The sequence below is a fragment of the Lissotriton vulgaris genome, chromosome 3_1 (genome assembly GCF_964263255.1).
Source record: "Lissotriton vulgaris chromosome 3_1, aLisVul1.2, whole genome shotgun sequence".
In the NCBI taxonomy this organism is placed as follows: Eukaryota; Metazoa; Chordata; class Amphibia; order Caudata; family Salamandridae; genus Lissotriton; species Lissotriton vulgaris.
The window spans coordinates 1033601695-1033629578 of record NC_141689.1 but is presented as its reverse complement, the minus strand read 5'-3'; the positions used below and the strand labels follow the sequence as shown (position 1 = coordinate 1033629578).

Genomic DNA, 27884 nt, shown 5'->3' with positions numbered 1-27884 from the left:
CTGAGGGCCCTGTGGTGAATGGACCATCAGATCAGAGGTTTCCGATAGCAGGACCAGCTGAGGCTCCACCGTCAGAAACCCAAAACATCCAGACTCTAAATAGGGCAAGGGAAACTCGACTTTGGCATGGTCTACATAGAGCTGATTATTGCAGTCAGCGAGCCCCATGAAAATCTGGTGTGGCTCTGGCTCATCCGAACCTATAATGGACGCTGAAATAGCAGTCTCTTTATATAACATTAATTAATAATGTGGGTAGAGGAGGAAGTAATGCTCACGCAGTGATGCTTAACAGAAACTCCAACACTTTTGGATAACATCTAGAAAACACAAATGTAAGGCAAACAATATGTTGTAGGATGACTGTGTGGCCTCTGGTTCAGTTACACACTTTTAATGACACGAGAGTGCATCACTACTCTATCAACAATACAAGTAATCACACGTGTTGCATTATAGCAAATCATTTGCAAAAAAATATATAATTTAATTGATGTTCCAACATGATTGACATATAGAATTATACCTGGGAAGCACAGTGAATATTCAAGATGTTTTTTACCAAGGGGTTCTGAGTGACATCAAATAGTCAAAAAGAGTGAAGCTCGAGTTCTCTATGATATCATTCAAAGCCCTGGTGTGCACTGTTAACCATCTATAATTTATGTGTTATGTAGGTCCCACCAAATGTATCTGCTCTTGCTTTCAAGTACTATGCAGGGATAGAGGTCTAATGGGAAGCCACACATAACATGGTCTCTCCTCCATGTCACAAAAAACCCCCAAACTCTGGTTTTCTGCCATGCACCCCCACCCTCAACGCCTTCCTTCCACCTCCTCTCCCCTTCCCTCCTGATGTGCTCGCTGCTCTGCCAGCTTTGCCCTGACAGGCTCTTTGAGAGCCCTGCCAGAGCAACCTGGAAATCCTTTATGAGGCAGCAACAAAGTGTGACTGCATTTGCTAACATCTGCTGCTACATCACAGCAGTGAGAAAAACAGATTTTGAATCTGGTTCTCACGTTAGTTGTGCTCTGTGAGAGCCATACCTAATATATGTTTTTCCTTGAGAGGTTCTGAGTGACATGACATAGACAACAGCAGTGAAGCTCAAGTTGTCTATGAAGTCACTCCCAACCCCGAGGTAAAAAAAAATCACCATGATTTGCTTTTTATGATCTATCATTTTATATTATGTAGGACCCCAAAATCATCTACCCCTGCTTTCAACTGCTAAGCATGGGCAGAAGAGTAATGGGGGAGCCATACATATTGTGACCGTTCCTCTTTGTCCCAAATTACAAAAACAATACCTGACCTACTGTCACACACCACACCACTGGCTTCCTTTCCCTTTCCTTCAGAAGCTGAGCTCCCAGCATTCCAGTGCTGCTCCCAGCCAGAGAAGACGGGAATTCCTTTATGATTGACGCAGCAACAGTGAGTTATGAGATCTATATCCTATTGTTGCTATGTCACAGCAGTGAATTATCACATTTAGAATGTGACATTCACGACAAAAACTCTCCATACATAACAACAAAATAATGTCAATCGTGTGGGTGGGAATGAAATGAATTTCCGAACTCCTTCCTTAAAAATAAATTAGGCAAGATCGAATGAACACATACAATGCTTGCAGAAGGCTTGCCATTTCAGAAATTGGCAACTTCCTAAGCTCTGTCCCCAGAGCCTTCTATGCCAAAAACGTACAACGGAGATTAAATTGCATCTATGAATGGCTTGCACTATATTCATTAGTGAGAATCTAGAGAAGAGGCATGTGTCATCAAAGGATGCATCCACTCCTCTGTAGCTTTCAATTTTTTGCTTCCTAGTTAATCCTCTTTTCTCACCTACGCTCCAGTATCTATCCTTTCTTAACAAGTGAGAGTCAACTGCAATGGAACTGGTTTTTCACTATTGTTACAAACATTGAGGTCTGCTTTAAATACTTAAACTCATATGTTTTTACTTCATCTAACACTGGTATCAAATTGCTATAAATTACACGAGCCTGATTGTTAGAGATTTGGACTAAATATTTGAATCAAATGTACTCAATAACCTTTGTTGTTCTTTACAAAGTATAATTTCTTGGGACCAGAATTGTGTGTAGCTTTACTTTATGCAGCATTTCCTGCCTTCCCAGATAATAATACATCCCTGGTATATTGCCCTTTTTCTCCATTTTGGGTGCATTCCGTTGCCCTAGTTTTCAAAATGGAAATAAAAGGAACTCACGTTAGTTCCAACAGATCCCATCCCACATTTTCTTTAGAACAGGAAGACCATGAAGAATAAAAGGAGGAGGGGGTGGCATCTAGGAGGTAGACTAGACGAAAGAACATGCCCCAGTTGTACAGCGCTTCCGGGATGGTGTGGATTCCTTCCAGGTGATGAGGATGCAGGATCAAAGCATCCTGTTATCAGTTTATCAGTGCCTAGCAACACTTAAAAGTTGCAGTGGCTCCTGCTTGTTCATCACCCTAATCAGCATGCCTTCACTTTGTTATCTTTTTTTTCCTTTTTCAGTTCTGGCTCGATTTTCTCTTTTGTTATTGAGTTACCTGTCCTCCTTGTTGGTTTGTTTGTGTTGTGCTTCCTTTACCTACATACATAGAACTTTGCGTGCTCTGCGTTTGCTACACCTGGCCGTCCTGGAATTTACCATTAGCAATCTAATGTTTTAAATTATGTGCTGTCTTCAAAGAAAACCCTGAGTGTTTAGTTCTGCATCCTTCAGAGACCTTGTAACGAGCAGTGTCCATGCCCTGACAAGACGCCTGTGTTTTCCATTTATTCCATTTTCCCCTAAGTGCTTTCTGGTACCATATATACATACTAGTGTCTGACCATATATAAATACTAGTTAGTCCTGGGTGGTAAATTACGTTCCACTTGTGGAATTTGGGTAATTTTTCGTTCCGCGGAGAACGAGGAATTGCCAAAAATTCTGCGATCCGCGGCGTGGCGGAATTTTTTGCTTGTTCCCATTTTGAAAATACGTGTCCGTGAGATATTTCTCCCCGAGCACGCAAACAGCGTTCGCAAACAGGAAAAAAGCGTCGCAAACACGCGGAACAAGCAATTCCGCGTGTTTGCAGAACTTTTGCGTGCTCGCAGAGATTTTTTACCTTTTCGCAGAGCTTTGCGTGGCAAATTCCGCCAACCCCTAATTAGTGTCTCCCGAGCGATTTGAGGAGGATTGTGACTATCGGATGGATACCTTAAAACCTTTCTCAAAACCCTGACAGAAAAGATCCATCTTCCTATGCGCAGCACTGAGGCATTTCATAATTGTAGTGACCAGTCTTGAAATATATTGGTAAACCTTTCACAACAACCCTACTCTGGAAGCACAGGAAATACTCCATCCCCCAAAATAACTTTAAGGGTTGTTTTTAGTATGTCCCTGCTGTAGCCAGATGTCAGAAGGATTGTGTTACATTTACTCTGTTCTGTAGCACTTCCATAAAACAAGTGACAGCGAAAGCAAGGACTAAGTAATGGTGACAGACTTGAACCAGAAAACAATATTAATACATGGATTAGGTACTTACAGGGCTGTTTAAGATCATCAGACACTGGTCAAAATGGTGATTCTCCATTATGGAATGGCAGTAGAGCTGAGCAAGTGGATGTTCACTCCTGATGAAAAGAAGAAGAAAAATACCCACCTTAACCTACAATCACCAATTTCAGGTCTTGTCACATTACATGGCTTTGCACTGGTGCAAAAAAGCCCAAACACTCTTTTGAACTGTTTTACTGCTTGCATATTGGGGGAAAGCTCAAACAGTAGTTACCCCATTAAATATTGCATACAGGATAAAATTCAAAATGTTTTTATTTTTGCAATCTACACACACATTGGTTGAAAAACACACGCTTTGCTGACTACTTACATGAAACGTATATGCACCTTTGCAAACAGTGCAGCACGTGCATAACATGATTGGCGCACACTTTGAGTGCCAGATCTGTGTATGAGAGCAGTCACAGGGTATTTTTACAAAAAAATGGTGAATTGTGTAGAGTGTTGCTGAATTTTTCACTCTATTCCTTATCCTGAAAGTTATTCAAAGCACATTGACATGGCTTTGAACACAGTTTGTAATGCAGCCCCCTGTGCCCCCTTCTGTGGGGGGGAGGGGGGCAACATCCCAGGTGGCCTTCAACCCTTCATGGGGCGGAAGCCCATTAGGCCAAGGTCATTGAATGTATGTGTAATATTGGAGGGTCAACACCCCCATCATATTCTGCAGGGGCATCATTTTACGTTAAGACCATTGTTCGAACAAATCAGGAAAGCATCATAACGGGTTACTGGACGTTTGGGATACTCTTAAGCCAGGAGAGGATGGATATACGTATTATTCTGCACCGCATAAAGTAAGTGCAAGATTAGACTATTTTTTGGTCAGTAGTCAGGGTTTTGATGGTGCATGTATTGAGAGATTGCCAAGATTATTGGCGGATCATAATCCCCTGATTGTTACCTTAAAGGGATTAGCAGTGGCAAGGGGGGGCTCGGTGTGGACCTTTGAAAGAGCACTGCTGGAAGATGAGGCATATATTCAGCATATGAAAATTTTGATAGCAGAATTTCTGACAATAAATAGAGACACAGCAACTGTAGGTATGGTATGGGATAGATTTAAGGCTGGGGTGAGGGGAGAAACTGTGGGCCTCATTTATGAGGCCTTGCGTCAGTTTTGCTCTGCGGATGCGTCACTTTTTGTGACGTATCGGCAGCGTAAAACATGCGCCTTGTTGCGCCATATTTAAAAAGTGACGCATCTAGGTAGATGCGTCACTTTTTAAACCCGTGCGCCACATTATACCTGCGTCAGGTATAATGTATGCAGAGGGGGCGTTCCCCCGCAAAAAGCCTCGTAATAGTGACGCAGTGAAATCTATGAGATTTCACTGCGTCACTTTTAGGATGCGGTTGCGTCAAAATCTTGCGCCTGCCTCACAGCAGGCGTAAGACTGACGCAAGCCCTTTCACATGGGGCTTTCCCCATGTGAAAGGACGCATTGCTGGAGTTGCGTCACTTTTGTGACACACTCCAGCAATGCGTCACTTTTGCGCTTACAGATGCGTCAGAAATACTGACGTATCTGTAACTCCTTGCGACATGATGCGTCATACATTAAATATGACGCATCATTGGTGTCGCAAGGAGTGCGCAGTGAAAAGTGACGCATCGCTGTTTTCACGCAGCGATGCGTCACTTTTCATAAATGAGGCCCTATAAGTTTTGGAGTAAGGAGAAGAAAGCAAGAGAGAAGTGATGCCTTAAAAAGGGAGATACTATCAGCAGAGGAAGAAGTGAGTAAGAGTGTAGACTCACCTAATAGTAATGGATGTGTACCAAATCCCGCCATAATGAAACTAGCAAAATTGCGAATGGAAGCAGAAGAATATATAACAGCAAAGGCAGCAAAACAATATGTGATTAATAGGGAAAAATGCTATGAGTTGAGTGACCGAGTAGGTAGAATGTTAGCAGTCAGAGCAAGACAAAATGTATCGCTTGGGGAGATAAAGGCAATAAAAGACAGTTCGGGAAAGGTGGTAACAAGTGTGCACCAAATTAGAGAAGTCTTTAGGAAATTTTATATAAATCTATACCAAGAAAGTGATGTAAAAGATCCTGGAGAGATAGCGGCCTATTTGAATGATTACGAAGGGTCTGAGTTGGATGAATCAGAGAGAAAGAGGCTAGATAATCCACTAGATCAACAGGAGATAGGAAGCGCATTGAAGAATCTTCCATCTGGCAAAGCAGCTGGGCCGGACAAGATCCCGCTAGAATTCTATAAGGTGTTCTGGGAAGAGTTAGGGAAGGATATGGTATGCACTATGCAACAGGCACAGAGGGGTCTATCAGTACCAAACTCTTGGTCCGGTGCAGAAATAGTTGTTATCTTAAAGAAAGTAAAGCCACCCACAGATCCGGGCTCGTACAGACCAATTACGCTAATGAATACTGATACAAAGATCTACTCAAAAGCATTAGCAATAAGATTCGCTAGCGTAATAACACCACTAGTTACCATTAGTCAGCATGGATTTATACCTGGACGAGGAACTACGTACCATACACGGAAATTAATAACCCTTTTTGATAAAATGGAAGTTATAGGGGAACCATTTGCGGTCTTATTGTTAGATGCCGAGAAAGCATTTGATCGTGTATCCTGGGTGTATTTGTGGAGTGTCTTAGAAAGGGTGGGTTTTGGAAACGGCTTCCTTACGGCAATAAAGACTTTGTATAGAGATCCGGTGGCTACGATAAGAATAAACTCGGGAACAACTGAAAATCAATAGGGGTACTAGACAGGGATGTCCGTGTTCCCCATTACTTTTTGCTATATATCTGGATCCATTAATACGTAGAATGGAAGGGAATGGGAATATACCTCCAGTTGCTACGCCTAGGGGGGACTGTAAGATACTTGCATATGCCGATGGCGTGGCTGTTGTAACACCAGTACCCACAGAGGCTATCAGATATTTGGAACTGGAGGCTAAAAAATTCGGAAAAGTGTCAGGTTACTCTTTAAATACTGGGAAAACACAGATTATAAAAAACAGTAAGGCAGTGTGTCAAGATTCACGAGTGGTGCAGACAGGAACATATCTGGGTATAACGATCACTGCAGAGTTAGGAAAGTTAGTAGAATTAAACATAGATCCTATCATAAGAAAGGTGGGGAAAGATCTAGATAGACTTAACAATTTACACCTCACAATAGTTGGTAGAGTAAACATCATAAAGATGTTAATTTTACCGAAATTTTTATATATTTTTAGGACAATCCCGTTACGGTTTGATAATCTCTGGTTTAAAAAGATCGAAGGAATGATCAATAGATTTATCTGGTCTAAAGGTAAAACTAGGAGAGCAGCAAGATTTATGGTACTCCCAAGAGAGAGAGGAGGGTGGGCTCTACCGGATCTGAAATCTTACTACTGGGCTGCAGCTTTACAATATATGGCTGGATTGATAGGTGGAGCAGAAGCAGAAGGGGAAGATGATTAAGGATCATTAGCAATATATGGTTTATTGATGGGGAAGAGGTTAAAAATATATATTTGAAACACTTTGACACAGCTTACTTCAAAAGGACACGATTTAAGACCATTTTGGGAGCTCATAATATTTGGAAAGCTTTTACCAAGAAATATGGTCTGGGGAAAATTAATAGATACACGAGAATAAAAGATAATTCAGTATTCCCTGAGGATATTTTTTCTGATTTAGTGTATATAGAATGGTACAGGAAGGGTATTATAAAAGTGGGGGACCTGATGGGTGCACAGGGGATGAAACAATTTGTACAAATACAGGAGAAATATGATTTGGCAACAAGGCATTTCTTTAAATATCTTCAAGTAAGAAGTTTTTTGAAAAACAAAAAGGGGGGGCTCGAGAGGATTTGAGAAAAATCCTATACTTGAGGCGATACATAATGGAGTAAACTGCACTATTAAAAGGTTTTATGCAGTTAATTGAATCAAAACCGGATGACATGGTTAAGTGGGGGGAAAGCTGGTCGGCTAAATTGGATATAGAATTGGAATGTTTTAATATGTCAGTAGAACTGGGACACAATATTCTGTGCTCTGCAACATTACAGGCTCAGCACTATAAAACTATATACCGGTTGTATTATACTTAGGCTTTCCTGTTTTCAGTTTCTATTTTTGATATATTCTGGTGTTTTTTTTTCAGTGTTTTCAATATCTTAAAAAACAGTAGTTATCAGTGGTTACACATTTTCGCGCCACTAAAAACAACAGAAAAAGTGTTTTTCCGGTGTTTATGGAACATTTTGCTTTCATTATTGCTTGCTTTCTGCACTGAAAGAACATGGTATATAGACAGTGTACTTATAGTGTATATGAGGTCCAAATAGATTTTTGCAAATTAATCTTATTGTAGTACACCATACAATACTTCTACAGTGAGTCTTTGGGTCATGTGTGTTTGCTCTTTCCTTCCCATGTAAACTTCTGTGAAAAGGCCCTCTCAGCATTCATAGCCCCTTGGCCTGAGAACCATCAGCTAAGGGAACCAGTTGGGATGACTCTTTCTTTGATGCCACATAAAGCACAAAATGATAAATAATTGTGTTTTAGTTCCTGGGCATAAGAAAACAGTGCACCAGAATGTACTAAAAAGTCAATAGCATACCTCATTAACTCTAAAGATTGTAAAGAACCTTTTTTGCAGAGCATTACAAGTGACACTGCGTTCCATGGTTTCCAAAAGTCTGGTGTCATGTTTTCACCACTATCCGAGATGCTTGGTGATATACATATACTGGTCACTACACCTTGCATTGAATGTTTAAAGCTGAGGTGTTGGCAATTCACCTACTATCAATATCGACTCAATAGAAACTATGGTCTGATGTATTAAGGGCTTTTACCAATTCTCTGTGGGTAAATGTGATGACACATAATAGGAAAGATTTTCATGAAACCTACCATTTTACCTATCGGTGAAAGAATCAAATGCAGCCAAAATATCAAATATGAGTTTGATATTTCCTGATTCTCTATAGTTTATAAAATAATTAAACTAGTCCTAAAACATGAAACTAAACCCTGCATCTTTAGACCAAAGGCCACAAAACTGAAAAAAAGTAAAAGGAAGAAGAAACAATATTTTAGTGGCATCCCTAAAGAACAAAACTCAAGCAGAGTTAGTCTTTCTTACTGCTAGCTTGTATAACAGAGTTACATTGTATTGACCCCTTCAGGAAGAAAAGAAAAAAAATGTCTTTCACGCTCTTTTTCCTTTCTTTGAATGGCATTTAGTTTGTGGCTGTCTAGGTGTTTTTTCAGTGTTTATATGTTTTCACCAGTGAGGGCTATTTTTCTTTCAGTGGGGTTTTATCAGTTATTATAGGTTTAAACCTAAAACCCCACAGCCTAATTATACTCCAGCAAAACCTGCACAATGGGGTGCGATTACTGGGATAAATTGTCCTAGATGTGGAAGTCTACAGGCAGATATAATTCATATTTTTGCAACATGTCTATGTCTATCAACAATACTGAATGAAATACAAAAGTTTTTTCAAAGAGCATTGAAGATAACCGTCAACTTAACCCCTACGATTGTGTTATTGGGAGTAAACTCAGGCAACGCGCATGGAGAGGGTTGCTATTTTATTTTCGTTGCTATGGCTGTTTTTAGATTATGCATTGCCTCAGCTTGGCTTGATCAGTCAGCACCAGTACTTCAACAATGGTTAGCTAAGGTTCTAAACATTTACAGTTTGGAAAAGGCAATATACTCTAGAAAAGGAAAGAATGGGAGGAAGTTAGGATTGAAAATATGGGAGCCGATAATAAAATGGAAGGAAGAAGTATAATGTATATAATGTATATAATGTATAGGTTTGTAATGATTATTGGGTTAGGAGGGAGGGCTCATAAGTGTTTAGCAAGAAACAATGTGACGTATGATTTATGTTTATTTGGATAGAAGAAGTATAATGTATATAATGTATATAATGTATAGGTTCGTAAAGTTTATTAGGGCAGGAGGGAGGATTCACAAGTGTTCAGCAAGAAATAATGTGTTATATGATTTTCTGGTAAATTCAGGTGCTCCACATGATCGGATTGATCAATTTCTAAATCTAAGTCCCTCATGATGTATATGTTCCTCTATGTACATTATAGCATAAGTTGTTTTTTTTATTGCTTTTTTTTCTCTTTGTGGAAATATGATTGAATTTATATAGTAAATTGTTCCTCACCCCCGGTGTAGGGGGGAAAAAATAATATGTAAAAAGTTGTTAATAAAAAGAATTAAAAAAAAAAAAAAAAGGAAAGCATCATGATACGGTTAGAATGTTTAGGAGAAGTATCCAATGCAGACCTTTCTAACAAGCATTTGCATAGCCAATAGGTCTCACCTTTGGGACCTTATAAGTGTTTAGTTATGCAGCACATTATCCTGGGTGGTTCAATTTTAATTTCATTCCTGAATATGTGCACGGTTATATCAAGCCTAAATTGGATAGTGTGGAAGCTCACGGTATTGGAAGCAATGTCTGGTAGCTTGCAGTGATGTAGGGGCAGCCGAGAAAAGCTTGCAGAAGTGAGGAACGTGTGGAATATCGCGGCATTGGAAGCAGTATCAGGTAGCTTGTAGTGGTGTAGGGGCAGTAAAGAGAAGCTTGAAGAAGCGGGGAATGTAAATGTAAATATAAATGTACATGTATTTATATAGCGCAAACCACCCACATCGCAGGCATCTAAGCGCTTGCTTAGGGAACCCGTCCTGGTATTCCCCTGTGAGATAACCCCGGCAGGGTATCCACAAGGTGAAAGCCAGGCATCCCACCGCGAGGGGCCGTTGTGGAGATTAAGCAAGCTATTGCCCAGAGTCGCAGAGTGTGAACCCGTGAGTCGAGTAGGCACCGGAGCGAGAATTATCGAGTCCGTGGAATTATTGAGCCCAAGCCCCGTCGAGGCGGGGAATTGAACCCTGGTCCAGGGCCGATCCCAGCTTCCGGGTCTGCCGCCTCTAACCCCTGAGCCACACTTCTCCAATGTGTGGAAGAATGCTGCATTGGGAGAAGTGTCCGGGAGCTTGAACTGGTGTAGGGACAGCTGAGGGAAGCTTGCAGACTTAGAACTGAGCTCCTTTAACAAGTGCTTTAACTGTTAAGTAGATATACTACTATGTTCAGTTATGTTTTTATGTGCAAATACATATTGTCTTCCCAACATTTTCTTATGTAAGGCACTAACACCCCAGGGGCTTATGTCTGTACTACAAAAGAATTAATAGATAAACTGACACAGCATTGAATGAATAGAGAAAATAAACCTTAATTCATAAGGTACGGCAAGAAAGGGGGCCTGCAGTAGCGAGACATGAGATGTCTTCAATAGTCCACGTGGGAAGGCCTGATAGAGGGCACAGCTGATATATATTTAATGATAATAAAACACCACACACCTCTGTCATCCTTACACAGCTTTCCTGTTCTGTCTGAGCTACACTGCCACTTCTCCAGCAAGCAACGAATGAAGTATAAAACCAGGGGCCCCATTTTCAAGACAATAGTTTAAAAACAGAGCTTAACTCAGAAAGTCTGAGGCCAGTAGTTAAAACTATCTCCCAAGTGGATGACTGGAACCCAAGAGAAGCAGCCTGACGTAAACTGCTGCCACTTCCTTATATTCTAGAACACAGCTACGAAAATGTACAGTCCACGTTTCTGGAGTTGGGCATTCAGTAAAATAGGGATGTAGATGTAGATTAGGGGTAGGGGGGCAGAGAGAAGTGACGTGCCTCACATACTGCCCGGATACAAACAAGACATAAGTCTGTCTGATTCTTTGTTGATAAGTCGTTGTTCACAACTTCGTGGTTCAGGACTTCGTTGTATGCGAGCCTTCGTTGTTGAGACTTCGTTGTTAATGTAAGTCGTTGTTTTATCCTCGTTGTTTAGGATGTGTAATGACTGAAGATCAAGGTGTAGCAATTAAAGTAGTCTTTATTGGATAACAAGCAGGTAAATCTTCTCCATGTCAGCCTCTCCCTTCAACTAACTTACAACCACCCATTCTAGAATCTAGCAGCAATGCATCATCCCGTTACCATGGAACCTGGCAACTAGAAAGATGCATTATGCAAGACACCACAAGATGTTTCCTGGAAAATAGATATAGTAGGCTTGGCGAGATTAACAAACTGAGCAGAGGCTATTTGTAAATGGTCGGCTCGAGCTCTGCTGGAAACCTCTTATTTAAGGTGATTACTAATATGGCTGAGATACCCGCCACCCCCTCTCGACACAATTCCCAAGGATGGGAAACCGGAAACGGTTCTGAACTTTTGGAAGACGGGAGGGAGTGACCCTCCCGGCCGTATTTATTAAAATATGAAACAAAATCAAAACATTAAAATAACAGTTTCATATTATGTACAATTTCATTTCCACATCACGATGTTTGGCTAACCTTAACATATTTCTAATACAAAGGTTCTCCTAGCCGAACTAACATCCTACAAAACATTTAACTTGAAATTGTACATCCTAACTTTTAAGGGCCAACGGCAAGGTCGCAACCGGTGTCAGATCCCTAAACCAGAAATACCTCCCCCACTTGTGAGGGGCGACCGCACAGAGGCGTACCTCAAGTGCATCTACCAATTTCCCTTGACTTGACGGGGGCCCCAATGAACTCGACGCCATTTAAAGGTCGTCCGAGGACTCGTGTGAGGTGTCTAGAAGGTAGCGTAAACCCCCTCCCCACCCCACACAACTTACCACATCTGCCGTCGCAGGTGTCCTGGCCCCGGGAATTCCCCAGGAGGGGCCCGTAGCCCCTCCTATCCAGGAAGGGGCCTTGACCGCCTTTCCTTTCCTTCCTTAGAAGGGACCGCCTCCCCGTTGAGGGGCCAATGGCCACCTCCCCCGAGCGGTCCCATCCGTAATGGGTGACGCCCCCCCATAGGGATCTTCCAATTACTGCTCACCGATCATGACCTTACCGCCCGACCAAAATAAATACGACAATTTAACTAAAACTACTAATTACAAAACAACCCTAACTATTTCACGTATGATTACCGATCAACACTAGTGCAAAATCACTTTATTGGAAAAAACATACTGTAAATGACCATTCTTTATTGCATACTCAAAATAACACGACAATCATCACAACCTGTAAGAAATAGAGTTACCACATCAAAACTTTATTTAAAACAACTGGCTGTCCTCAGGGGCTGGTGGGTGGGTCAAAATTGGCTCTTCGTTCCGTCTCGAGCTCACGTGCAGCGGGGAGGTGCAGCTTCAGAGCACAGGAACAAGAGGATGCTTTCTTGGCTTGTTGCTCCTTTTATCCGTCTTCGGGCGGGCGTAAACCCGCCTCCGCCTGCCTCCCTGGGCGTGGCCGGCCGCATCAGTGTCTAGGACAACCCACTCCAGGGCGGGAAAAAGGCGCGCCCCGGCTACGCCGCTTCGGGCATACCAGCCGAGACTCGCCTCCCGCCCAAGATGGCCTCCCGGGGGGATCGAGGTACTCCACCATACGTTCGGGGGGACCGAATGGTCGCCCCTTTCCATATGGCTGAGATACCCGCCACCCCCTCTCGACACAATCCCCAAGGATGGGAAACCGGAAACGGTTCTGAACTTTTGGAAGACGGGAGGGAGTGACCCTCCCGGCAGTATTTATTAAAATATGAAACAAAACATTAAAATAACAGTTTCATATTATGTACAATTTCATTTCCACATCATGATGTTTGGCTAACCTTAACATATTTCTAATACAAAGGTTCTCCTAGCCGAACTAACATCCTACAAAACATTTAACTTGAAATTGTACATCCTAACTTTTAAGGGCCAACGGCAAGGTCGCAACCGGTGTCAGATCCCTAAACCAGAAATACCTCCCCCACTTGTGAGGGCCGACCGCACAGAGGCGTACCTCAAGTGCATCTACCAATTTCCCTTGACTTGACGGGGGCCCCAATGAACTCAACGCCATTTAAAGGTCGTCCGAGGACTCGTGTGAGGTGTCTAGAAGGTAGCGTAAACCCCCTCCCCACCCCACACAACTTACCACATCTGCCGTCGCAGGTGTCCTGGCCCCGGGAAATTCCCCAGGAGGGGCCCATAGCCCCTCCTATCCAGGAAGGGGCCTTGACCGCCTTTCCTTTCCTTCCGGCGGCCCATCCTTAGAAGGGACCGCCTCCCCGTTGAGGGGCCAATGGCCACCTCCCCCGAGCGCTCCCATCCGTAATGGGTGACGCCCCCCCATAGGGATCTTCCAATTACTGCTCACCGATCATGACCTTACCGCCACAGGCCGGATAGTTGACCGGCTATCCGGACCCCCCACAACAACTCCTGCCTAAAGGTCATGTTTTAAACTCTTTAGCCAAGCTATGAGGTCTCCTATGAGTAACTCATTCCCCACCCGGGACAAATGGACCCCATCACCCAGGTACATACTGTCCCCCTTAATACAACCATGTGGAATAGAATGCAGTGTACTTGAACGAAACAATCTACCCAATTTATTATTTACTTTCTTCACTGAGTGACTCAGAGCAGAAACCGAATTCGCCCCCCGCCACACTTTCCGTGGAATCATATGGGACCATGCAATTGTGCACCCTGGAACTCTTCTCGCCAACCAACTTACAGTGGAGAGCATTGCCTCGAGAAGAAGTCGTCTACCAGTGGCCACCAAATCGTTGCCCCCAAGATGGACTATGATTATAGACGGCGGTGACCTTGTCCGCCCTAACAAACCCTCGAAAAAGGATTGAAACTGGTCAATACAGAGCCCGCCCCTTCCGTAGAAGGTCACCCTGTACCCGTATTCCCCAGCCATGTGAATCATGTCACCTGCTTTGAATACGTCCGCGGCACGCCTCACGTATGAGTGGCCCACGACCCACACCACTTTTCCCGCAGCCGGTGATATCTGACCGCTGGTTCCCAGGTGTCAGGTCGACTGCACAGTCCGCCCCGCCTCGTGAGCTTGCGAAACTGTAAACCAAACAAAAACAAGAAGCGTGAGTACATCATTACAGCTTCACAACATGTGCAACCTCACATACTTTTTGTAACAATTCGAGGACCAACGCCCCAGACGTTTCACTTTTTCCACACTCAGACCCCTGGCTGTAGCCTCAGTAGCAGCCCCTATCCGAAAGGAATGGGTCCCGAACTCGCCGGGGTTCAAGCCCGCGGCCGAAATTGACATCGCAAGCACCCGCTGGAACTGAAACCTCGTCAGTGGGGTGGCGTCAGCGTGTCTCAACAAGGTTCCCCCCCATGATGCCACCCTCTGCGCCAAATATTCCTCTACGCAAACAACAGGGCACATGGGAGACCCGGGAATCCTATGTATGATTATGCAGTCCCCAATCGCACCCTGATCGGTCTTGGACCTGACAAACGAGACAGTCATCGTCTCCCCCTTAACCTGAATGTGCTCTCGGCACAGTCCCCCCACCGTATCCTGCTTGTTCTTCGCCACCAGTTCGCTTACCCGCATAGCCCCATGGAATGCTAGCGCAAAAGCGGCTCGGAATAACACTGTTTCATACCGGGATGAACATGTCGCAGGGAGTACAGAAAATAACAGGGCCAACCTATCCAGGCCTATCGGGTGTCTCCGATCTACTCTGCGACCCTTCAGACGTTGCCACCCACGTAGCGCTTTCTGCACCACGAAAGACGCTGTCGGGTCCCGGATCCCATGAGCCCTTGCCATAAAGGAAATGGCGGCCCGATGCCTCTGGGCCGTAGCTACTGATTTGCCTGCCCGATGTAGAGACAGCAAAAATTTTACGACAAGCTCTTCCTGGCCCCAAAGCTCCCCCCTAGCAGAACCCAAAAAGGACCAATAGGAACGAAACGCCCCTTCATATGCCTTCCTTGTCCTGGGTGCTAAACTCTCTCCCACGAGGTTTTGTAGTTCGGGGCACCGAGAGACCAGAGAGCTTCGGGAAAGGGTGCCGCCACCCGGTCCGCTGTGGGCAGAAAACCCCAGAAGGCCTGCATACGGAAACGAGAAAGTGCATCAGCCGCTTGATTCAACACCCCCGGGACATGTCGCGCCCCAAAGAGCACATTCAACTGCATACACAATAACACAATTTCCTTGAGCAGTCTCAGAATCCATTTGCAACGTATTGCCTGACTATTGATACACTCAACCACGGTCATGTTATCAGACCAGAACACCACAGAGTGATCCCGGAACCCCTCAGGCCATGTTTTCAGGGCCACCAAAATTGGGAAGAGTTCGAGAAAAGCAATGTTACTCGTCAGCCCGCACTCGTGCCACCATGACGGCCATTTTTGAGCCGACCATTGCATACCGAATATGGCGCCAAAACCTATACTCCCCGCCGAGTCTGTCCACAGCCCCAGCTCCTCGGAGGACACCGCCGGTTTGTTCCAGACAATTCGACCATTGAAATCCGCCAAGAATGCCAGCCAAATGCGCATGTCCTGGCGAATCTCTGCCGAGAGCCTCGTGCGGTGGTGTCCCTCCTTCAGGCCGACCATGGCTTGTGCAATCGAGCGGGAAAAGGGGCGGGCCATTGGCATTACTCTGAGGGCAAAATTCAACTGGCCCACTGTTTGTTGCAATTGATGCAGGTTTACCTTAGACACTCGAATACATGTTTCAAGGGATGCCCTGAATTTTAACACTTTTTCTTTGGGTAACCGAAAACAACCTTCCTCCGAGTTGAGCTCGATCCCCAGAAACTCGAGTGAAGTCGAGGGGCCAACAGTCTTACCTGGTGCCAATGGCACACCAAAATGATTCATTAAGGCACAAAATTCGTTTAAAGCCTGTCCACATTCCGGGTCCCCGGCTGCCCCCAGGAACAGAAAGTCATCGAGATAATGCATAACATGCTGAAAACCCGTCTTTCTTGTGAATACCCATTGTAGAAAACAACTGAACTTTTCAAAGTAAGCACAAGATATAGAGCATCCCATTGGCATACATCTATCCATATAATAGCGACCCTGAAACATGAAACCAAGAAGACGCTGATCGTCTGGGTGTACCGGGAGCAACCGGAACGCTGACTCGATGTCTGATTTTGCCATCAGCGCCCCGGGCGATTCAACATGGCGACGGCCTCATCGAAAGATGCGTACCGCACCGAACACACTTCCGGGTCTATCGCATCATTCACGGAAAGACCTCGTGGGGCTGACAAGTTATGTATTAGCCTAAACTCACCCGGGTCCTTCTTGGGGACCACCCCTAATGGGGAACAAACAAAGTTAGGAACTGGTGGAAAATCGAATGGACCGGCAACCCGCCCTCGAGTCACCTCTTTCCCAATCTTTACCCGTACCACTGCCGTATGCTGCAGGACCGACAGTTGGTTCTTACAACTTGCTTCACCCCGAAAATCCCCCACTGGAATGCGGAAACCATATGAAAAACCGTCTCGCAACACCCCAGCGGAGACATGGTCCGGGTATTCGTTGAGCCAAGGAATCATTGCCATGGTATCAATCGGGGTAGGTAAAGGCGCCCCTCGGACTATTTCAGACCTGTTTGGCGCTTCCCCTACCACCGTTATCACCCGTTTTGGCTCTGCACATGGTCTCAGGATGGGAGGATTGTCCACACCCCCCACATTCATGTCTAAACTTGCATGACCCTTGGGGCCTCGTACATTTTCCCCTGTTAAAATTCCAACAAATCCCCCTTTTACCTGCGTTGCCACTCGACTTCGAGTGGTGCTCGTTACCTGCACCCGTCCGAAAGGGTGTCCCAGAGGATTGGCGGGAAGACTCACCCCCGTTACTCCCCGACAATGGTACTTTTAACATGCCTGAATTCTCCATTTTTTGCCAAGAAATGGAGTCATAACAATCCCATGTTAGAGCTGGGTCGTGCTCCTTAGCCTTCCTAAAAAGATTGTCATAACAAAACCACTGATTGCCCTCGTATGCTAGAGAATACTCCATGATACGTGTCTGGTAAATAGGCAACTCCGTCAACAATTCAGGCCTTCGCTCACCCATAATGGAGGTAAAAATGCCAAACGCTCTGCCCCAAGTACCTATGTTTTCGTCGACCTTAAAGGCGGCCATTTTTGCGCGCCAAACACTCGGATGCATAAGCTCTTTTTGGCCCTTCACATGCTCCATCTCGTAATGGTCAGTAAGCAAAGAAAACATGTTCACATACTTATCGGCCCAAATCTTTTCCTTAATTTCAAATGAAACATGCTGGGCCACTTTCTCCCTTCGTGAGGGTACAGACCCCTCCCCCGCAATCGGCAGTAGCCGCTTACCTGCACTAGGTGCTGTACTTGCTGCCGAACTCGCGCCTGCTGCAATCTCAGCCACCGGAACCTGTGGGGGAACAGAAGATGGTGCCTTCGCAGCCTCTCTAGATTCCCGCAGTTGTCTCATTACTGCCCTGGCGTCGTCAGCCGTGGTGCCCTCACTATCTTTTCCCAACCACGCTGCCAGTTGTGCCGCCAACTCGGGAGGCATATCCTCTCCGTTCACGGGGGTGACTACCACGGGGATTGGATGCCCCTCCTTCGGAACCGGGGTAGGCTCCTCTATCGGTGTATCGGGAACCGGGGCCTCCCCCCCAGGTGCCCCCCTCCTGGACCTCTTGCCTCTCCCGCTAGGGACTACTCCCGGCAATGCTGGTCCGACGATTCGCTTCGGTCCTCCCTCCCCATTCTTTACCGCCATCTGCTTCTTCAAATCGGCTACTTCCTTTATGAGCATGCGGAGCATCTGATCGGTCCCGACCCGCTTTCCGACCTTCTTGCCCGGCATTCTCGAACGAAGATATCTGTAAAACAAAGACAAAAATTACAACGCTCAAAATTGGCTCTTCGTTCCGTCTCGAGCTCACGTGCAGCGGGGAGGTGCAGCTTCAGAGCACAGGAACAAGAGGATGCTTCCTTGGCTTGTTGCTCCTTTTATCCGTCTTCGGGCGGGCGTAAACCCGCCTCCGCCTGCCTCCCTGGGCGTGGCCTGCCGCGTCAGTGTCTAGGACAACCCACTCCAGGGCGGGAAAAAGGCGCGCCCCGGCTACGCCGCTTCGGGCATACCAGCCGAGACTCGCCTCCCGCCCAAGATGGCCTCCCGGGGGGATCGAGGTACTCCACCATACGTTCGGGGGGACCGAATGGTCGCCCCTTTCCAAATGAATGGTTTTATTCCTGACAGGATAGCGAACATTCATCTGCACTGAAACTAAAACATTGGCAAAGCTTTAATGTGTTAACAAATGGTAGCATTAATTAATGTCTATATTCGCATGCGTAAGCCAGACCTATTGGCTTTGCTGAAGATTTTAACATGAAAAGATCGATGAGTAAGAAAGATGGGTAATAGAAAGATGGAGAAAACTATTGGAAACGTCATAAAAAGGAAAACAACAAGGGAATAACAATCCATGCACAATCTGTGTGAAAGGCACAGTTGTTGAAAAAATAAAGAATACAACAAACGGGAAAACATGCACTGAATCCGGACTAAAACATGAAACCAAAATGCTGTGATGAAAAAACCCAAAACAAAAAGGGTTTCTGTGTACACTGCATATATGAGAGAACTTAATATATGATGATCCAGTTTACCCTTGAGTTGTAAAATGTTCCCACATGCATTGCGATGCAACCACAGGAAACGGAAGGATGGATCAAGCAACCAATAGCATGAGTGGAGAGAGTCCTGCTGCTCCAGGTGGAGCCAAAACCCTATATCTGTTTTTAAAAAATACATCTCGCAGACAGGTATGCTGTCCAGCCAAACCGAATTAGAGTAAGTCGAATTTCAGTAGTTCCTGGTTGTAGAACCTTAAGCTTATTGAAAGTAAATTGGCATTGTGAGTAAGAGTTTCCTGTCAATACATGATTGTTAATAACATGTAATAAATAACACACAATGTTGATTCCTCTATGTTCACACAATAGCCCCAAAGATTTTAAATACAGAAGTTCATCAATGTTGAAAAAAGGCCACTAGGTAACGTTAAATGCATATAAATAACACTATCATGACTCCTTGCATTTTTCTTTCTACAAAGACATTTGCATTTTGCACAAGTATTATTTAATTTATCAGTTATTCATAAAGAAAGTTTTGCATGCAGATATTTCCCTTATTCCTGAAGAAACTTCACAAACCAACAGATTTTCAACAGTCGTACGTGGCGACTGTGAAAGTAGTTGATGGTGTACAGAACAAGCATCTATATCCACATGTGGCTGAACAGTTAAGTACATTTGGAAAAACCTAGATGAAGTGATCAATTTCTTTGATGGTAACATGTCGTGTTTGTCAGTACTCGTCTGCTCGGGCCGCTAACGGCAGGTCCTACCCCTACCATATTTACTGAATAGTCGAGTCTGATGTCACTTGCATTCAGTGGTCATCAGACACCGACAGTGTTTACACATTAGAGAGGCAAGTACGGACTTCCCAGCCAATATGCACTTTGAAATTCCATACAGTACAGCACGATTGGTTGAGGTGTCAACAATTCTACAATCCGATGACACAAAGTTCTATCACATTAAAGGAACCAGGTAGAATAAAATGAAAAGCGTGCTCAGTGTATAACAAGCACGGCTGCGCTGCCATGAAAGTAAAAGCGATCGCAGCATGTCTGGCGTTTACCTGCTCACTCCCGCATCACTTTTCAAGCACTCGCAATCGTGCTTGTGGCGGCATCCACCTTGCGGGAGTGAGCAGCGACCAGGGCCGGACTGGGAACTGAAAGCAGCCCTGGCAAATTTTGCCAGACCAGCCCCCATTGCGCGTACCGAGCGAGCGCAGCGAGCGAGCCTGACGGCTAATAAGGGGATTTGGCGGGGTAGTCCCCTAGGAAAATTTTGAAAAAACGACAGACCACAATGGGGAATTTTACAGCACATTTACATTACATATTTATCACATATTCAAATTGTATCAACATTCAAAGCACAGTAAATAGTAGATGATGACCTTAAAGGTTTCAGATTGCTATGTGTGACATTTTCATAATTTCAGTGTAATTATGGGTGACATTTCAACAACTATGAGTGACACTTTCTTGCGAGAGAAATCAAGCAATTAAAACATGGGAAACATATAAATATCAGAAATTACTCCCATTTGAGCAACAAGAAACTCTAAGAAGATCTTAAAACTTTTGCAAAGTATGGGAAATGGAAGGGCGTTAACTGCAGGGAGACTTTGTGACTTAAGTTCTCAAAAACAGAGGGTAGGCACTGCAGCTGCTCAGAACTTGATCTCATTAATCTGATCCTTCATGACCACATGGTAGCCTAAAAAGCAAATTTTATAGCATAGTAAGTGGAACTTGGAGATTATACTGTCACTCAGTCTCAAGCACTTACTCATAGCTGCCAAGTATTCTGACTTCTCATGTGTCACATTTTCATGATTTAACTGTACTTATGAGTGACATTCAACAGCAACATGTGACAACATGTGTAACACTTAGAGTGACACTTTCACAAGAAAAATCAATCAATGAAGTGCATTGACAGAACAAAATATCCAAAATTATAACCCTTCAAATAATGAGAAGTTCTAAAAAGATATTAAAACTACTACAAAATACCTGAAAAATAAGTTCACTAACCTACTGCCCGTTTCTAAGAGGATTGTACTGCCATCTGTCAGGGGCTCAGAGCTGCAGAGAGTGCTGACATACATTACACTCAACTATTGTCCTCTTACTGCGGCCTCAATACTGTTGTTCATTTAGGATTGCCACCTTTTGGAGAAAAAATAAAGTCTACCATTTCAGGTTTTAACAGTTTGCAAAGGCCTGGACTTGGGTTTTAAGGGAACTTTGCATGAAATTGTCTGTATTCATTTTTGAAATGCACTTTCTCTCTTTTTTTACTTTATCAGTCAAGGGTCATTAGGGCAGTTTGAATGCACATTTTATACTGTTTTCTTCTTATATGCACTGTTTAAAGTATGTACAGATAGGGGTAAAAATACCTTTTGTATCTGCCAGAATATTAAAATACTGACTGTACCGGAGTCGCACTTCTAGAGCTGTTTTCTCTGATAAATTACCTGAATGCTGCTGGTGCTGGCATGGTAGTAGGTAGGCTGAGGCAGAAGTTATCGTTCCTGGGGCTTAGTGCTATAGAGTGTTCCGGTATACAGTACACTCGACTGCTGTGCTTTAAATGTGGCATCAATGCTGGTGCTCACTGTACCACACAGGCTGAGGCAGGAAATCGAACATCGGACCATCACTAGTTGGATATGTGTGTTGCCAGGCCAACGGACAACAATTAGCCAGCCTATGCCGACTAGGCCCCCTGGCTCCTACCCTGGAATTTATAATCATAATAATGGCATGTGCATTACAGCACTTTGGACTCCAGGCCAGGGATTAGGGCGGGGCCCGGCCTACACTCGAGCCTCCATCAGGATGTTAGAGGCCACAAACTTTAGCAGCTGCCTAGTGATTATAGAGAGACGCTGTTAGATTGTGTCAGTGGACTCACTTGAGCCGACGACATGGGACAGTAAGTCTCTAAGAAGACAGTGAATCAGTGTAGACGAGGCTAACACAGACTGAGGCATAGATCAGTCACGTAGGTCACAGCCAGGCGGCCTCAGGTTGGCTGTATTACTTTTTTAAAACACTACAACGTTGTTTACTCATGGCTGTTTACTAAAATGAGTTCTCCTGCCACATGTATTGCAAATTAGAGACAAACCAGGGCCCATCTTGTCATTGGCTCTGTGTCCCACCATTCCACATCTGTAAAATGTCCCTATAAGTTCTAAGTCTCCTATTTTTAAACTCACTATTAGTTTTGACAACACACACATCACTTGTGCCCCCTTTTTCACAATAGTTTTCACATCCTTCTCTACACTCAACTCTTCCAGATACTTCAGCATTAGTTCTAAACGTTTAGCCACCAGAATCCCTTCTTCTAGAGGTGGGTCATCCTTCGACCAAAATTCTTCTAGTATTTTGTCACTACTGCTTTTTAAAACAAATTAATCTTTAATTCTTTGCTCTGTAGGTTTGCCAAAATTGAAGCTTTATGCCAGTTTGCGCAAAATAGTCACAAAATCTTCCACAGACTGCTCTAGTTTTTGGAAGACAATTTCGTACTCAATCAAATTCCTTGTGTCTTCTATAGACAATTCAGGTACATTTTCTAACACCTCTTGCCTTCTGTGCCTAAATGATGTAATAACAGTGCATGTTTCCTCGCTGAGCTTAAATTAGTGCCACAAACTCAAAAATAATCCCCGAAAACCTTCTTCCATTTAAGATTTGGTTCTCCCTGTGATGTCAAGAAAAATCATTGGAGCTGAAATTTTCAGCAGAAATTACTACAAGAATGCCTTTAAATTGACTAGACACCTGAATATATTATAGAGAAGAGCAAAAAGCAAGTGTCAGGGTATTGTTGTCTGTTTGCTCAAAATTACATAATTTAACTACTGTAAAGTGCCTTATGCTCACACATAGTACAAGAAATGAAAAATTCACTTTCCAAAGTGGACACTTTTATATGGACAACTTCGTCGGGACCTTTCACTTCAGCAAATGCCTCCAAAATATCACAGTGACCCACTCAAAAATGGCTGCTCGCAGTTATCACTCCTCTGTAATTGAATCCCAATCCAAAATGGCCATGACGTCATCATACAATGACATCATACACTCGTTGAGGCGATACACACACTTTGCCAACCTCACTGCTGAGTCAATATGATGCACGAGCTTCAACAAGCTGATCATGCTCATGCCACTCCGATTGACATAACCATCCAAAATCCTCCTCTTACTTAGTTCAATGCCTCTTTACACACCTTGCTGCAGTCACTGGGAGTATGTCCGGGTCCTGTTTCCACTCGAGTTGTCACTATGGCAATACTCTTAAGTGACACAGAGCAGTCTGCGGTCAGTCTCTTTACCATTGACAAATAACACCTCATCCGTTTTGAGGTGTATGACTTAGCTTCTGCCTACCATCCTTGTTGCCAAATTGGGATGTCGACCTCAATTACACATTAAAGAAAGGCAGTGAAACGGTTCAAGTAAGGTATTATTTATTCAGATACCTCAGCCTTCATCAACTGCCCTATGGCCTTCCAACATTCCATCTCATTACATCTCTAACATTCTAAAGAGGTGACCATGACTACACAGCCACATCATATGATATGCCCATCCTAATGGTTTTGGGGATCCTGTGCACCAAAATATTCTGTCCCTCTGTTCAGAATATTTAGGGGCTTACTGCGAGTCACATAGATTTTGGTGTGATAATACTACACCCGGTAAAGACTGATATTCATCAAGGAATTGAAGATTAGATTTACAAAGCTGCAGAAGAAAATACAGGGATTCCATTTGTTGTCTTGACTCACCAAATTAGTTTAGTTACATTTATAAAAATGATAAATAAAGGCTTTAAAAAAAAATTGTTAGTTAAATGATCCCAGTGGTACTTTAAAAGATTTGAATAGTTTCTTGTGAGAACCTCTTCTATAAATTACCGGATCAGTTCAGTTGGCAGCACTAATGGCAACTTGCCCTCTCTCCCCATTCTATAAGGTCAGAGAACTGTGGTTCAGAGTTTAATTGAGACGCTAATGCTGCACCGTGCTTCGAGTCACTGGAACACGCTTGTGAGGACTACCTGAGGACAACCACTGCATGAGCGGTCATTCCGAGTGAGAAACTGCCCAACCCCAAAGCCTGCCAGTACCAGCTTGCACCACTGCCTGCCACTCCAGATTTAATCCGGAGCTCTCAGGCCTCAGTACTGTGCTGAGGGCCACCCGCTGCAGGGCCTGTGTTACGCCCCTGCAAACGCGTACATTACATCTGGATCATCTATGGCACATCGAGGATATTTGTGTGCTTTCCCTCTCCCTCTCTCAACAGGTTTGACATATGTGTCACACTTGAATTTTCAGTAGTACTTGTCTTTTTCCGACCTCTGTGAACCTTTGTTTGGTGCAGTTAATGGTCAGCAGCAAGCAGAGTGCAAGCCGGCACTCATAACAGCAACATCGAATACTATAGAAAACAAAACAAGACTGCAAGCAAGTACCTCGTGTAGGGCGCAACAGTGAGAGTGCGAGCTGACATGCATTACAAAAAGGAGGTGGCGCAAGACAGCACAGTGAGTAGAGACCAGCAGCACCTGTTGTATTTAACAGCAGAGCAATGAAAGCTTGCTACTACACTAAGACAACAGTAGCAAAGTACAGGCTATGAAGTGTTATAGGGAAAAACTTGAGTTTGCAACCTGTCATGTGCTACAGGGAAAAACGAGGCAGTGCGAGCTTTCTTATACTAAAGAGAGAAACCCAGGATTTTATTTAAATCTCTCACGCAACCCATCAAGTGACAAAGGACAGTGCGCATTTTTTCTATTCATAGGGGGCGAACTGAGAGCAAACTGTCACTTATTACAGAGGCAAATAGGCGTTTGCACACTGGCACGTTTATATTCAGGAAAGTAATTAAAGGTGCACGCTGCCACTGAACATGCTTCCTTTATTATTGAGAACTCTGACAACCCACACTTCATTTCACAAAGTCCTCAGAACAGGTCTTTCAGCTGCTAAATGGGTTGGACTTTCTCCTTCTGTCCTATGCTCCCTAGCTCGAGGACGCCCGTCTCTGTGTGCTTTATACATCTACATTTAATTATTTCCATGGGGATAAACAGATGAGCGTGCCTCGAAGTCTAATAGGGACACAATGGGTGTATATCCTGTTACACGTAGAGTAAAAGAAGAGGAATACATGCTTACACTTTGAACAGAGAGACCATGTCGATAAACATGTCACAAAATCCATCCTGATGATTTCACTTCAATTTTCGCTGATTGCTGTGTTTTTCTAGTTCCGTCTTTCACACCCACCTGCTAAAAATGTCTTTTTAGCACACTGCACAGTAGTGCTGTGCCGCCCACACCCATAAATCAGATCTGGCCCCTGACCACTGCAAACAAATAAATACTACACTCACATGCGTTGCGGGCGGCAGACAGGGAAGATTAAATTACGGGGTGCGAATCTCTTTCCTGGCTGTACTGCTCTGAATGCCTGCCTCGACCTCGCCTCATTCACGTGCATTTCGGGCCCAAAGGGAGAGCGGGGGGGGGGGGAAGGGGGGGGGGGGAGGAAAGCACCGACCAGAGACTCAAAATTAGGTGTGATAAAGGCCGCTTTATTGGAAGCAGGTGCATCTTAAACAATGAAAACCCTTGGCCTGCGCCGTACAAAACTATATCTCACTAAATATGCAATTTCCTGACAAATGCCCCCCACCCCCTCCCCTAACTGGATCCCCCAATCCACAATACAGTAAACAATTAGCAGAAACGTCAATTTGCCTCTCCACCTGGCTAAATCCTTTATTATGCTTGACCTACCCCCCGCTAATCCAACAACCGATCTCCTACACTTCCCCCATATATTAGGAAGAACCGCCCCAAGGCAAAAATTCACCCCACACCTGCTCCAGCGACACCACCAACCCCACCACCATTGAGCAAAACTAGATGCACCGTCCTCCAAGAAAACTCCTTCCCAAACCACCGCACACCACAAAAAACCCCACCTGTACCCTAAAGGAAAACAATCACCCCTCTCCCAGCCCCCCCAGGCCCCGTACTTGAAAACCCCCCCCAATCACTTGCTCGAAACCCAGGGAGGGAGGGTGGGACAACAATTACCTCCGCCACACCCCCGCCCGGCTGCTGTGTCACCAGGCACCTTTGTTCTAAAATGGTGACCTGTGGCTCAAGATGCCCGGCTAAAAAGGGGCCAGCCCAACCCAGCCCAAAACCAGCCGAAAAACAGCCCACCCCAGCCAAAGGCTACCAAGTAGCCCAAAAACCAGCCCACTTACGGTACTGGCTCTACCCCCCCTCCCCCGGCCCCAAAACTCCCCGGGGGTGGCAGGCCTCCCGCTGGTCGGCCGCCCCCCCCCCCCAAATTCCCATTCCCAATGCGCATGAGCATCAATGCAGTCCTCACCCTTAAAAAAACAGCGGTGCTGCGGAGGCGGTGACACAAGCGCGCTGCACACGTCTTCAACAAAACATCATGGTCTGCTGACAGGAGGAGGTGAAGTCAGGTGGTGATCAAAATGAAATAATTTATTTTAAATCGGTGCGGCACCGCAGCTCACACCAGGCCTCTCAGGCAGCAGCCAGGCGGCCTGATTGTGATGTACTTAACTTACAGCTGTAAACACAAATCGGCCCCAACAACAGAACCAGCTCCGTGTCACGAAACCGGCCCCCACTCCATCCAGCCTACCGGGGGATTGCCCGGTGCCCGAAATGACCAGTCCGGGCCTGGCAGTGACCATATGTTTGTAATTAACGTGGCCGCTCCGCTGCTCGCTCCAGCAAGGTGGATGCCACCACAAGCACAAGAGCAGTGCTCGAAAAGTGAAGACCGATGGCTAAAGGCCCTCTTATTGGTGTAACCCATGGACCAGGGTCCCGCCAGTGTTGTCCGGGAAGAGCTAAGAGGACGAGCTGTGGCACTGAACATAGTGAGAGGCAAAGGACTGAAGCTGGTGAGAAGGATGAGAGCTACCAAATCCGATTCCTGAAACCAGTTAACTGAGGCCGCTCTGTAGCCAGAATGACAGCAGAGAAACACAAGAAACAATCCGAGCAGCAAACCTGAAAATATATAAACCATGAGACAAGGATTAGATGCCATCATGCGACAGGTGAGAGACCCGCAATCTGCAGCCACTGTGACAAACGGGATGGCTAGAAAAGTCAGGCTCGGCAGGCAATTTGTTTGACGTAGCAACCTTTGTCACAGACAAAACACCTAGATGCCAAGCTTTGAAGATATAGTGCCAAGAGGAGGCAGAGACCATGCTCTGCCGTTATGGAGAAAGAAAGGGGCCTGAATCAGGGCTCAGTACCCAGTGTAAAGGGGAGACACCCAGAGGCTAGGCTTGGCAGATCGGTACCAGATTAAACACCTCAGAGATCCAGTGGTGTTGGTTTTCCTATTTTTATTGCCTGATAAGACAAAGAAATAGAAAGCACGAAACTGAGAAATGAATCACTTTTTTGTGATATATAGAAAAGGCGAATGCATACCACGCACCTTTTGTCAGGTGTATCAGCATATATCTTTACTCATAGACAAGAACGGAAATAATGAAACGTTCTAGCTATTTCTCCCATACAGACATAGTGACAGTGAAAGTGATCACTGACGGGAGACAGGAAAACAATTAAGAGTGACATGCACTGAGTGATAGCAAATAGGGTGAAGGATGTGAGAGGACTGTGATTAACCGGCCGGTGAGCCGCT

The 27884-nt window shown here is 44.8% G+C and overlaps 1 protein-coding gene across 10 annotated transcripts in view; it reads right to left on the bottom strand.

The window, feature by feature from the left end:
• The window catches only part of PDE5A (phosphodiesterase 5A), a 783446-nt gene that overhangs the window by 43638 nt on the left and 711924 nt on the right, over positions 1 to 27884 (bottom strand). For all 10 annotated transcript variants that reach the window (XM_086961429.1, XM_086961430.1, XM_086961428.1 and 7 more), the window contains one exon: positions 3562 to 3649. In XM_086961429.1, the coding sequence (XP_086817555.1) occupies positions 3562 to 3649 (88 nt within the window). The remainder of the gene's footprint in view (positions 1 to 3561; positions 3650 to 27884) is intronic.